At 39.0% G+C, this 12,639-nt stretch overlaps 1 protein-coding gene across 1 annotated transcript; it reads left to right on the top strand.

The window, feature by feature from the left end:
* Positions 1 to 1,154: 1,154 nt before the first annotated feature.
* ANKRD22 (ankyrin repeat domain 22) lies at positions 1,155 to 12,382 on the top strand. Its single transcript, XM_010209184.2, has 6 exons — positions 1,155 to 1,326; positions 8,171 to 8,362; positions 10,148 to 10,255; positions 10,577 to 10,654; positions 11,088 to 11,186; positions 11,922 to 12,382. The coding sequence occupies exons 1-6, from the start codon at positions 1,306 to 1,308 to the stop codon at positions 11,997 to 11,999; spliced, it is 576 nt and encodes a 191-aa protein (XP_010207486.1). The 5' UTR covers positions 1,155 to 1,305; the 3' UTR covers positions 12,000 to 12,382.
* The last annotated feature ends 257 nt before the right edge of the window (positions 12,383 to 12,639 follow it).

The following is a 12,639-nucleotide window of genomic DNA, read 5'->3' as shown; positions in this document are numbered from 1 at the left end:
TATCGCTGTGTTTTGTGGGGAGGGGGTTTTGTTTGTTTTTGGTGTTTGTTGCCTCTTTTTATATACTTTTCAATGTTATCTTGCATTTAAATATTGGATTCAGGAGAAGATTAACTAAACTACTAAGTTGATATATGGAACAGCAGAGTGATCTGAGGTTTCTTTCAGCAAGTTGTAATTCATAAATTCCAACAACTCAGCCAGATAAAGTAGGAGGATGTCTATTCCCAGAGGATCTAGATGTGAAGAAATACTAGCAAGGAATAACAGTGTTACTCACTTCTCCATGTCTTTAGGCCAACTGAATATTCATCACAGGCTGAAAGATCAGTCCGTTGGGAAGATCCTAGTGAAGCTTATCACAGATAGGTGTAGTGTATGTTTCTGTTACAAGCCAATCTAATTTTCTTCAGGTAATCAACCATTGAAAGATTTAGAACTGGTGCCAGCAAACTAAAAATACAGTCAGTGGTGCTATACTACTTTAGCCAAAGAAGAATAGAGACGGTGTAAGTAATTTTGTATGGTCTTCCATCTCATTGGAAAAAAAATATGAAAATCAGATGAAAAGAAATGTTCTGAGATGTAAGGTATTTGGATTTGAGATTTTGATTTGAGATGGTTACATGTGTATGCTTTAAATCTTGTTTTAAAATACATTTGAACTATAGGATGTGTGAATTTAAACTATACATGTAAAAGATTTTGTTGTGTTTGAACATGCTTGGAATACACATGCCATACATTAGCTGCCATGCAGCTAATTATGCTGGGAACTCTCATTAAAGGTGGGGGATGTAGTTGCTTCCCTTTTTTTGGTAGGCATCTTTAGATGCCCTTGCATAGGATTTGGAATATGTTTTAGTCAGAAGTAGCTTGGATAGGAAACTAGCTACCATTTTTAATTATTTGGTTTAGGTTTCATGCTTTTTTTTTTTTTCTCTTGTGAAACTTTCTTCCTCTCTCTCTCTCCGTCCTCTTCTCCTCAGCCTGTTTTGCTACTTTCCTTTTTAGGCAACTGGAAGCTGTTATTGCAAAAATGACAAAGGAAAATGCTTCTGTGTTGTAACTTGTTCTGTCAGCTTCCTGTAAGCTACTGGTGTCACATTTACCTGTCTGCTGAGTTTCGGAAGACAATCGTTTCACGCTACCAAGTAGAAAGCACTTAAAGGAAATGTAGCTTAAGAAATAACGATAGTTTAAAGTTAAATATTAACCAGATTCAAACAAGATCAAGAGCATTTCAAGTGAGGTTAAGTTATTGGTCTGTTGAACAAGAACGAACTCCAGAAGTGAAGAATAGGCATGGGAATACTCTATTCAGAGGTATGTGACCATTTTCTGCATGGTAGGTAGCTGAATCTATTGAAGATGTGGATATTCTCTGGGTTTGGTTTGTTCCTTTTGCAGCCTACCGTATACAGGCTTGTAGACCTGGAAATTCTTTTCCTTTTAAAATGCTGTACTGAGGCTTTTACAAATAGACAGAAGTACTCTTTGTAGGAGTATAAAATAAAATTGCAATAACCAGTGTAATTATTGTGACTTCACAGAGAAAGTACCTGTGCAACATTTTCTGTTGCTCTGTGTTGAGATCAAAATAATTCCAAGCATGATGCAAACAACTAACTTTGAAAACTATAAACAACTCCTTGGCTTATGTTGAATAAGGGTAATAAAGCTAATGCCTAAGGAAACATTTTCCCTTGCCTCCACGATCGTTTTGGAAAGCTGATCTTTTCTTTTTAACTTTTGTCTTTATAAGTTTGTCCTCAGACCATGGTGTGTTTAGCATGCCCCTGGATTTCAGCATAAATGAATAAATAAACATATTAATTAGTTACATTCCATTTATACATTTGAGAACAAATGAAGATTTTGGTCCTGTTGACTGTGAAGACTGTCATAGTGACTGTCAAGTATTGCTGCTTCTTTTCCTGCAGATAGTCTTACATAGCCATTCCTTTAACAGGTTACATTTCTTTGCTGAAAGCCACCCTTTCATTGCTAAAAGGCTATTCAATGGAACCAGATATCTCCCCATCTCCTTGTATTATAGGGAGCATGAATCATTTCATTGATAAAGTGATGGGCTGAGTAAACTGCACCTTATTCTGAAAGGATTTGTTGCCTCCCTCTAGACCTAGTACTCTGAGATTACACACATCTAGATAAAGTGATATTTAGAGAACGTTCAAATGCTGTTACACCTTCAAAGCCTATTAGTTAATATTAGTTTTCTTCCTTTAAAATATTTGATTTAGATAGAGTTTTTGTGGTAAAGTGTGGATCATTTATACAGGACAGAAATCCATAGAAGTGCAAATAAGAAAGTGTAAATTGCTTTTTCTAAGGAGTATGGGTTGGATACTAGTGCATTCCTCAACATCTCAAACACATTTTAGACTTTCAGTTTGTAACACATCTTTGGATGAATTTTAGTGCACAGGATGAGATTATGGAGTCATTCAGAATATCTGGATGTTATAAAGTGAGATCTTTTTGTCAAAATAACTGCAAAGCATTGATGTCACAGGCAATCCCCTGCAGGTCTCAAAGGTGGAAGCAATTATAATCTGAAATTGCTCTCCTGGTTACAAATCAGCTTTACTTTAGCTACATCTCTGTTGGCTGGATGCTTTGTTCTGAGTGCTGCGCCTTTAACCTTTTTTTTTTTTTTCATATGTGGTAGAACTTGCTGAGTAGCTTGTGGTTTAGCATTACCTCAGCAAAGCTAAGCAGAAGGAGATGCAAAAATCTCTGAAAACAAGCAGACAAATTCAGATGAGGCAGTTCATTTGGATCTGAGTAAAACTACCAGGTCCCGATTTCAATCATATGGTCCACAATTGATTAAAAAAAAAGTGTTTAAAATCCAGTTATTTAGAGATATTGTTGTTCCTGACAGTGAAAGGTTTTTTCTACTTTTCTTGCACCTCTTATCTGGTGATCTTTTACTGGTTGATCTCAGATATGAGAACTCTTGTCTGTCCTATGACTACTTCTCATCTTTCCCGAAGCCTCAGACATAGAACAATGGAATTGTCTTCTGAACAGTTTGTATAAGAAGAAATATTACAGAAGGAGAGATTCTAAAGGCTAAAGGCTTTGCTTTAAAACTGCTCATTCAGTTTTACTTTGAACACCTGCCTTGCATGGGCATTACCCAGTCATTGCCATATCTAATCTTCACACTAATTTCCAGTCTTCAGTGTCTGCCTGTTGCTTTCTTCAGTCAGCCAGAAATATGTGTTCTGATTCATGGTTAGCTCTGATGCTGCAGCAGGGAAAAAGCATGACTGGTGAGGGTAGGAGTTCGGTATTGCAATTCTGTTTTCACTCCCTTCCATTGCAGGTTTCATGCAGCATCATGTACATGTTGTCTGAATGTTGGATGCTGCTGCAGAAAAGTGAGTTGGAGCAGAGGTGAAGCAGCTTGCTGCCAGGCAGCTCAAAGAGGCATTTGCTTCCTCTCACCTAAGCCTGAATCCTTGGTCCTGCTCCTGTTCCCTTTAGCTCTTGAGCACCTGTTTGTATTGGGTGTAACATTTGTTGTGGCTATACTAGGTCTGCCCTGCTTGGTTGTGGAAGTGGGCTAGGTCTGTTTTGAGTTCTCTGGGGCACTCAGGACACAGAGGTTTATAAATAATGGGGCTTAGGTGATAGTGTTGGACTGTGACCCTCTCCAGAAGTTCTGAGCTCAGTTCCCACCGATGCTTTCATCCTGTTTTTTTCTTTTCTTGTGAAAGTACTGGCATCTGTTTCTCACATGTGCTTAAAGGAGATGTCATAAAATTTATGTTTGTGCTCCAGCTGCCAGTGCATCTCTAATAAGGGGAGCTAAAGGGGTTCTCTTGGCTTTCCTACACTGCTGTGAGGTTTCTGCACTCATAGTCCTGCTCCTCTCCACAGCTAAGCGTGAGTCTGAGATAAGAACTTTTGATTCTTCTATTATGGGTAGATAACAATAACATAATAACCATTACATGAATCAGAATCTGGTTGTTAAACTACATCATTGCTGAGATGACTTTTCCAACAGTGTAGAGCACTGAGTGAGGGTTTCTGTTATAGATGAATGATTTTGTTTTAGATCATTGTGATAATATTAGCATATCTGACCTGATATGAATTTGAAAAAAAAGAGTTAACAGTTCAGTGACAAGGTTTGTTCTACTACTTACTACATGGAAGAAACATAGAAGGGCAAATCTTGTCAGAGTTCATTTAGAATGATTTGCACAGAGATTGGAGACAGAGAGGTAGAGGGAGACCCTCTTGTTGAGTCATAAGGTTCAGAATGGACCCCCTTGCTTTCTACACTCCTCAGGGAGGAGTCTAGATGCGGCTGGATCCAGACTTAGTCTCAGACTTGGTAGACGGTTTATGTCTAATGGAACTATTACAAAGGGTGAAGAAAATCTCCTTAACAATACTGAATCATCAGCTGATTATTAGCATGATTAATATTTTCTATAATCAACACAATGACATAATGATTTAAAAATAATAGAGTTTACATAAGACTTATAATAAAGTTTCTAAAGTCAGACACACACACACATGCACACAGGTGTAAAGGTTAACCTAATTTTTTCTGATTTTGCCAATTGTAATAAATTATTGGTACCAAATGATCTTTAAATCCTGAACTTTTAATCCTGAATCTGTGCAAAACCCAAATGTAGTAAATTACTCACTGTTCTCCATCATTAGTGTTAGACAGCAGATATCGATCAGCCCTTCATCAGCATCAACTAGTGGATTGTCTTGGAAGTCATCGTGATCTCTTACCCTGAAAGATGTCCCAGCTCAGGGGGAGAATCAGAGACACAGCTTGCTGTGAACCCAGAGAGCTGAAAGGGTCTCATTTAGAACTGGTATTTATAACATAACAAGATGATTGACTTTGGTCAGTCATTTTTCATTTTGACCACAAAATGCTTGTCAAGTAATTCGTACATCTCCCAGAATGAGTTATCGCCAGGCAGCTGGGGTCAGTGTGTATTTCCCTTGCAGCAGGAATTCAGATACAATTAGGGAGCCTCTAATTGTCCTAACACAATGTTCTTGCAACTAGAACAACAGAGCATCAAATAGTCTTGACTCACTGCACTGGCTGAGATGAGAGAGTATCAGGTTATCTTGGTTCACCACATCCGTAACTACAAGAAGAACGTTATGTTGTCTGTCTCCAACACTGCAATGTGACCAAGGGGAGTCTGCACCACCATATTCTACCTTGTGACCAAAGTCAATTCTTCTCCAGAGAGTGGTGGTGTGGTTACCACTTACCTCTGTGTTTAGAAATAGAGAATGCTCAATTTCAATTAAAATTTCAGTGAAATCTTATACTAGGTTAACTTCTATAACCACTAAAAGGCATACAACTAATAAAGGATGAGGCAACATTATATCTGCAGGGAGGTTCTTGTAATAACATAACTTGAATTGTTATATTTCAAACTTTGAAATATAGAACAAGTGTCAATCGCAAACATAGTATAACAAGAGTCAATTAAACTTTGATGGGGTTGCAGCATCAACTTTAGAGTCCCAGTTGCTCTTAGAGATCATATAAAAAGGGTTTCCCACCAGTGATGTTCTCCTTTTTCCACCTTTCTATAACATGGTGTATCTCTTCTACATACATCTTTTTTATTCAAATGTGTTAATGGCTAGAAAGCTCTTTCTGATACTTTTTTCACTTTGTTTCTTGAAATTAATTGGCTCTGTTTATTTTCTTCCTAGCCAAGCTAAGAAAAACAATCTTTCTTCAGGCCTTTCACATGCCTTATCTGTGTACAGGTTTTATACTGCTGCCATAGTCCGATCTCATTTTTGCACCCAGATGACAAGAACTGCATCCACTATCTCAGGGAAGTGCCTTCTATAACAGCTGTGCTCTCTTTCTGTGAGAAAGGCTACCTAATATAATGTTTTCCCTTGGCTGCTGTTTCAGATGCCTTTGTTAGGCAGGTGATTAATTGTCACCTATTTGTAATTCTTCTTATCTTTTTTCTTTCCTAACACACTTTTTTTCCTGAAGTACTAGTGTTATTGATAGAAAAAAGTGAGATTATAGGTGTTTGGATTGCTTTCTTCCCTACTTGAAAATTCTACATATTATGTTTCTTACTTCAGTCATGTTTGTCAGTTTGAGAAACTGTTTTACAGGTCTAACCTATGGGACTCTTCACCTTCCTTTGACTAAAAGAGGCATTTTCTAGAATGCAAATCATCATAGTGGGCCTCAAGAAAATACCATTAAACCAGGGAAAAAGTTCGTTTTATTGCCTGGGTTGTTGTTTGGATTTTTTTAACATCAATGGAACAAATTAATGTTTGAAATAATTAGTTCTACAAAGAACCCTCCACTTCAGTGGAATAATGAAAGTGTAAAAACACTTTAAGTACATCAGTCACCTATATCTTAGCTGTTGGAATGGAATTGCTTCTTTATATCTTCTGTGCTCTGCATATTTTCTGAGAACAGCCTATTTCAGTAGGTAAAGGAGTATTTGTGACTCTTGTGGCTGGCCCCTGTGCATGACTTCAGCCCCAAATAATGTAGTCTTTTAGGGAGTGGTAAATGCTCCATCATTATTCAGGGCTTTAGAACTGGATTCAACAGTTGTGTAAGGTTTAGAAAGAGATTCTGTAGAGTATTAATCAGAAATTTCTCAGGCTTATAGACTTGGCAAGTAAAACTCTCTCAGAGACAATACAGAAAGAAAAGTACAAAAGTACATCAGCTGGTGACACAAGCTGCTGACCTAGCAAGAATCAGACTAGAAAGGAGTAAAGTTGTATGGTAAATGTCTGAGATTTGAGCAGATGTTCAACCAAACAGCAAATCTCCTCCTCCTTTAAATAACCAAAGCAATACTGAAAAACAAAAATAGTAGGGAAATCAGAGGTGCAGGCAGACTCCACTTGATCTTCTCTTTCCTAGGCATCAAGATACAGTAATAGGCACTGACACTGTCATAGAGACTGACATTATAGAGCAAACTAGTCATTTAGATGTCACTGGTGTGCAGGTCACACCAAGAGGGATTTAAAATAGGGATTTCTCCTCAAAATCATTTAAATGGCTTTGGTTTTTGGGGAGTGTAGAATAGCAAATAGTGTATATAAGCCTTTATAAGAGTACAGACAGATGTACAAATTTACAATATTGCATGTCTGGTTTGTAGATTTATATCTGTTCCAATAAAAAGCAAACAGAAAGTGGTTCTGCAGAAGTGAGGAAGGGTCTCAGTACTCAGAGTGGGCTAGATCTTGGTCATGTAGTATATTTAGGATATGATAAAAGGAGGTTGAGAAGGAAAAACTGAGATAATATTTAAAGAAAGTGCCTGTCTTGGAAAATGCTGATTAAAAACCTCAGTATCAAAGATAGAAGACATTTATTATCTTTTCAACTGGAAAACTTCAAATGATACCAGTCTGCCACACTTCCTACTGTTATTTTCTGCCTAAATTAAGCCATTAGAAACTCGTAGTACTCTTGTCATTCTCAGCCTCTCCTTAAGTCTGTGTTCTTGCTGCTGGAGGGGGAAGGAATTGCAGGTCAAGTCAAGAGTGCATAGAACAAAGACTTGCGCAGCAAGCACTTCTCAGAAGCCAAGCAGGATCTGAGCTGTGATTATAAATGCATGCATTTTTGAGGTATGAAGTTTAACTTCAAGCCTTAGAAAAGAAACATTGTGTGGGTTTGCTTTTTCAACTTTCACCCAAAGAGTGGTTCTGTTCTGGGAACTGATGAGTTGGAAATGGTTCCTTTTGTTCAGTCGAGCTCATCCGAAGTGGAAGGTAATTGTAAATTTAGCGAGATGCAGACTTGTCGGTGCTTGCTGCTGTGGTGCAATACCGCAACCAACCAGCTGCTCTGGGATTGGAAGCTGTTTTTTTAATGGCTGCAAATGAACCGGATTTATTTATTGTATTATAGGCACGTCTCTCTAAATGAACAGAGACTTCCCAGGCTGAGAGCTGCTGTGTGGCAGCTGCAGGAATATCTTTTACCACCATCTTCTGGAAGTTACCGAGAAGTACAACCTGTCAGAAGTGCTTGGCACTGTTCTAGGGTGTGCAAGTACTAAGAGTGGGAAGTATGGGTGTCTTAATGAAAAGTGTGCTGATAAACTTTTTTTTCTTTCTTCAGCCCATTTGTCAGGCAGCTTATAATAACGATTTCAATGAAGTTCAACTCCTTTTGGAGCGCAACAGCAACTACCTGAACATCCAGGACACCTTCAGTGGAGACACCCCCTTAATTTGTGCATGTAAACAAGGAAACAACAGGATAGTTAGCTATCTTCTAAAAAGAAATGCTGATGTCAGCCTCAGAAACAAGGTAAGTGGCTGCCAGCTTCTGCTTTGCAGGAACTGCTCCTTCAGGTTGAGACACTCTCAAGCACAGCCAAACCTGAGGTTTCTTTTCAACTGAGGCATAAGTATAACCCCCAAATTATCAATCAATAAACCTATATGTTTCTGTTTGTCTCCTCATTTATTTTCCTAACTTGCCAATGTACACAAGATAATAAATATTGCCAACCTGTATTTCTTTCTGTGTTCACATTCCCTGTTGATGTCATACTGCATGCCATCCCTGGTTCCCAGTGGGTTCTGCCTGCTTGTCTATGCAGCACTCTGCATTCATCTTGCCCTCCATCTTGTATCTGTCCCTTTTGTAACCTTTCTTTCCCTCTGTCTTTTTCTTCACCCAGGTTTAAAGGAAGGTTTGAGGTAAAGCCTGTGCATCTCCCACAAATATATCCCAGAGGAGAGACTGACTCTTCAAAAACCTTCCTTATTTCCTCTGCAGACCTGCTTTTTTATGCTACAGCACATACTAATGTTCTGGGGGGCAAAGAGGGAAGCTGTCTCTCTGTTCTTCCCCTGCTCCCTGTTCTGAAATCACTACCTGTCTTCCTCAATAGCTGTGGCTAGTTATTTCCCCTAAGGTGATGAGGAAGTGTGTTTTTTGTGGTAGAATTCCTTGCAGATTACAAGTAAGGAGTAGCTGAAAGATGAGTGTTCTGGCTTCATTAGTAATTTAATCTTATGATATTGAGGGTGAAAAGTAGTCAGGAAGATTCACCCACAATGTTATCAATTCTTTTATATCATCTCATACTCCGAGGCAATGATTACCAAATTCCTACACGTTTGTGGGCTATCTTATCTCTCTGGTTTCCAGTGCATTTATTGTTTCATAGGAGGACAGAAAGTGTTGGAATGGTCAGAGGAATATTCTCTCCCATTCGTTCTTGATGCAGAAGGCTCTCCACCTTACCCCAGTCCCTTTGAAAGCGTTCAGTATTTCACAGTAAGATAATTTTAATCGCTTTGGCAGCCATTTACTAGCCATGTCTGTCTTAAATGTCTCTCTGTTTCACTTTCACAGACTTTTGAGTTCAGAGCTTGACTGTGGTCCTCGGGACTGAGAATAGGGAGCAGAGGGTGGCAAAGAGCTTCTCTGCTTATTTTGGGCCATGGTATAAAATTACAACCTAGTTTTTCAAACTCCATTTTGGCAATCTGTAGGAGGTTTAACACAAATATTCTTTTACACACAAGTTTACAACTCTACCCTTTAGTTGCTTTGGTACGCTCAGTGTTCAAAGATATGTTAAAATTCCATTCTCACTAGGAATCTGCTGGAGTGTTGCAACCTTCCTGTGCTTCTCACATGTGCCAAAGGAGATGTCATAGACTCTCCTATATATGTCTTTGCCTAAATATCCAGCACCTCCATAAGAGGAGGTGTGGGGATTCTTCTTGCTGATTTAACTTGCTGGGCAGTGTTAGTAGCCACATGAGATGTCCACTCTAACCTCTTGCTCTCTGCATCCATGTCCAAGTTTGCAGACAAACACATGAAATCCTTTGAATCTCAGCTCTTTCTTGCATTTGTAGCCCAATTTCCATGAGCCTGTGTGTATGTGTTAAATGTGCTTCTACTTGAAGGAAATAAAATGCATGTGTTTGTTGCTGGTTGAAGATCAGAGAAATATTTTTAGTAGGTAATCTAAAGGAAAGCCTATGAAACATAAAATGGTCTACTACAGTCAATATTAAATGAATATAGTCAGATGACTGAATCTGGTACTAATCAGAGCTATTTTCTGTTCAGAAGGATCGCACTTGCCTGCATTATGCTGTGAGAAAACGGTTTACCTTCCTTGATTATCTGCTCATCATAATCCTCATGCCAGTTATGCTTATTGGATATCTTCTAATGGTGAGTCTGGATGAAAGCAAGAGAAATTCTGTACCTTTCCTTTGCCCTTGTCACCTTTCTCATGGCAGTATTTTAGGCCAGGAACCTGTATGGAGTATGGGCTCTTTTTTTAAAGCAAGAACTGATGGAGTGCAACAGAAGAGGGAGGGATTTTGCTGCTGGTGAAGGAATTGATTTGAATCACTGCATCAATATAACATTTACAAAGGCCAGGCACACTTCTTTTTGGAAAAAAACCAACCAATATTTAGCCAAAATCTACTTAGTATTATACGCAGATGCACTGTCTTATTGTGTTACTCTTTTCCTTGCACAAAACAGGTCTCAAAGACTAAACAGAATGAAAACCTGATCAGGATGTTGCTTAGAGCTGGAGCTAACGTTAATGCTACAGATTTTGTAAGTGGGTTTACATCAATACAAATGTGGCTCATATGCATGCAACACTGCTAAAAACAGATCTCAGAATCTTCTAGAAACATAGTCCAGAGTAGGATCGGGGACTTAACTGGTGGGGACGTACCAGGATGATTCAGTGTTTCCTCTTGACACAGGCAACAATTTTTTAATGTGCACAGAAATAATTCTCCAGTGATCAACAATTTCTCCCTGTCTGACCAATGCCTTCTTAAGAGAACCCAGGCAAGCCAATTTGAGATATTTATTTGAACATATTTGTTTTACTGTGTAGTTTATTGTGACAGGAAATTATTTGTGTATTTTGCATCCAGCTGTTAGAGGGAAGCCAATGAGGCTACAGGTAGTTGTACTTGCCTAAGGTCTACTAAAGGAGTAACAGAACTAAAATTAATCTACTTCTGTCTTTTTTCAGTCTGGTAACACAGCACTTCACTATGCTTGTGAAATGAGAAACCAGGCAGTCATTCCTCTCCTGCTTGAAGCTCATGCAGACACTTCTATAGAGAATCAGGTAAGAAGGTGAAGCTGATAACTGTATTTCCTTATCATGACAGTGAAATGGTGTTGTGTCATAGGCATAGCATCCTGGTAGCAGGCTTGACTGCTGTGAGGCATAAAGTAACATTTGTTCCATTTCTTTTGTTGTCAAGAGCACCTTTAAATTCCAAACCCTTTAATGCAGAGTTTCTACCAGAAAACACTGCCTGCATATCTACTGGATTGGCAGATCTTTTAGCTATCGTTACAGTACCTCTTCTCAACTCAGAGATACTCTACAGTTGTCCTTAAGATGCAGGCTGCTGGGGAGTGAAAACAGCCTTCCTAGGTGCTTTTTGTGCTAGTGGACACCATTCTTCTGAGAGGGGCTAAGCCAAGCTGTTTCTGATCTGAGAAAAAAAACAAATGGTGTCCAAATAAATATTGACCTGGGAGTGTCTGCATTACTGTGTTAAGGTGTGCAATGTATTGCTCATGTTGCTTTTAGCTCAGCTTTGCACTGACTTTGGACTTTAGCCCCAGAAAACAGTAAAATGGCTGTCACTATTAGAGGGGAGGGAAGGACTCTGTCCCTGCCTTCAGTGCCAGTTGATTAGACCTAGAATATTCTGAAACCTTTGTTTTAGAGCAAGGACATGTCAGGGAAACTTCCTCAGGAGACCACTGCATCTGGGTGGCAAATTCAGGAAAGCTCTTGTGCTTGACCCATATCTATCATATTGCCATGTATTTCATCTGATTCTTTCAGGATGGGGAGACTCCCTTAGATATAGCAAGAAGATTGCAGTTCCACAACATCGAAAACATGCTGAGGAAAACATCCTAGTCACGAAGGACTCTTGCACATGCAGAAGATTACCTCACCAGATAAGCCATCTTGCACAGCAGCAGGAGTCCTGCAGAGAGTTACTTGATAAAGATTTGGTCCAAATGCACCTGTTTCTTGCTGCAGACTCTGACTGTTTTGTGAAAGTCTTGTCAGCATACCCAAGGCCACATTGGGATGAAAGGAGTTTTGGTTTTACTAATTCATGATAGTTTTGAAAATGCTGTCCTTTTCATCTGCTTCCCCAGTTTGATTGTTCGACTTGTGCGGACTGTGGGTTCGGGGAGCCAGATGTCATATTTCTGGGATCCTGGAAGTTGCACGTGGCAGTTGGCAGATAACGCAAAAATAAAATATCCTTTGGAGTGCTGTTACTTATTTCATAGGGGATACACTTGACAACTCAATAATATGTCATATACAAAGTCTGTTACCCTTCCTCTCAGTATTTGTATTCCTACAATGGGAACGTTTGGGAAAATAAATTCCTCACCTTAGCCCTTCCTCCTTGCATCCCTGCTCTGAGCTTTACATGCTTTAACTCTCTCTGTGTTTCTACAAGGGAAGGATTCTCTTTTCTTTTTTTTTTTTCTTTTTATTTTTTTAATATGAAAGAGCAAAATGGTCTTCAATGAATTGT

The sequence above is a fragment of the Colius striatus genome, chromosome 8, assembly GCF_028858725.1.
Source record: "Colius striatus isolate bColStr4 chromosome 8, bColStr4.1.hap1, whole genome shotgun sequence".
Taxonomy (NCBI): Eukaryota; Metazoa; Chordata; class Aves; order Coliiformes; family Coliidae; genus Colius; species Colius striatus.
This window is presented reverse-complemented; position numbering and strand designations above follow the sequence as displayed.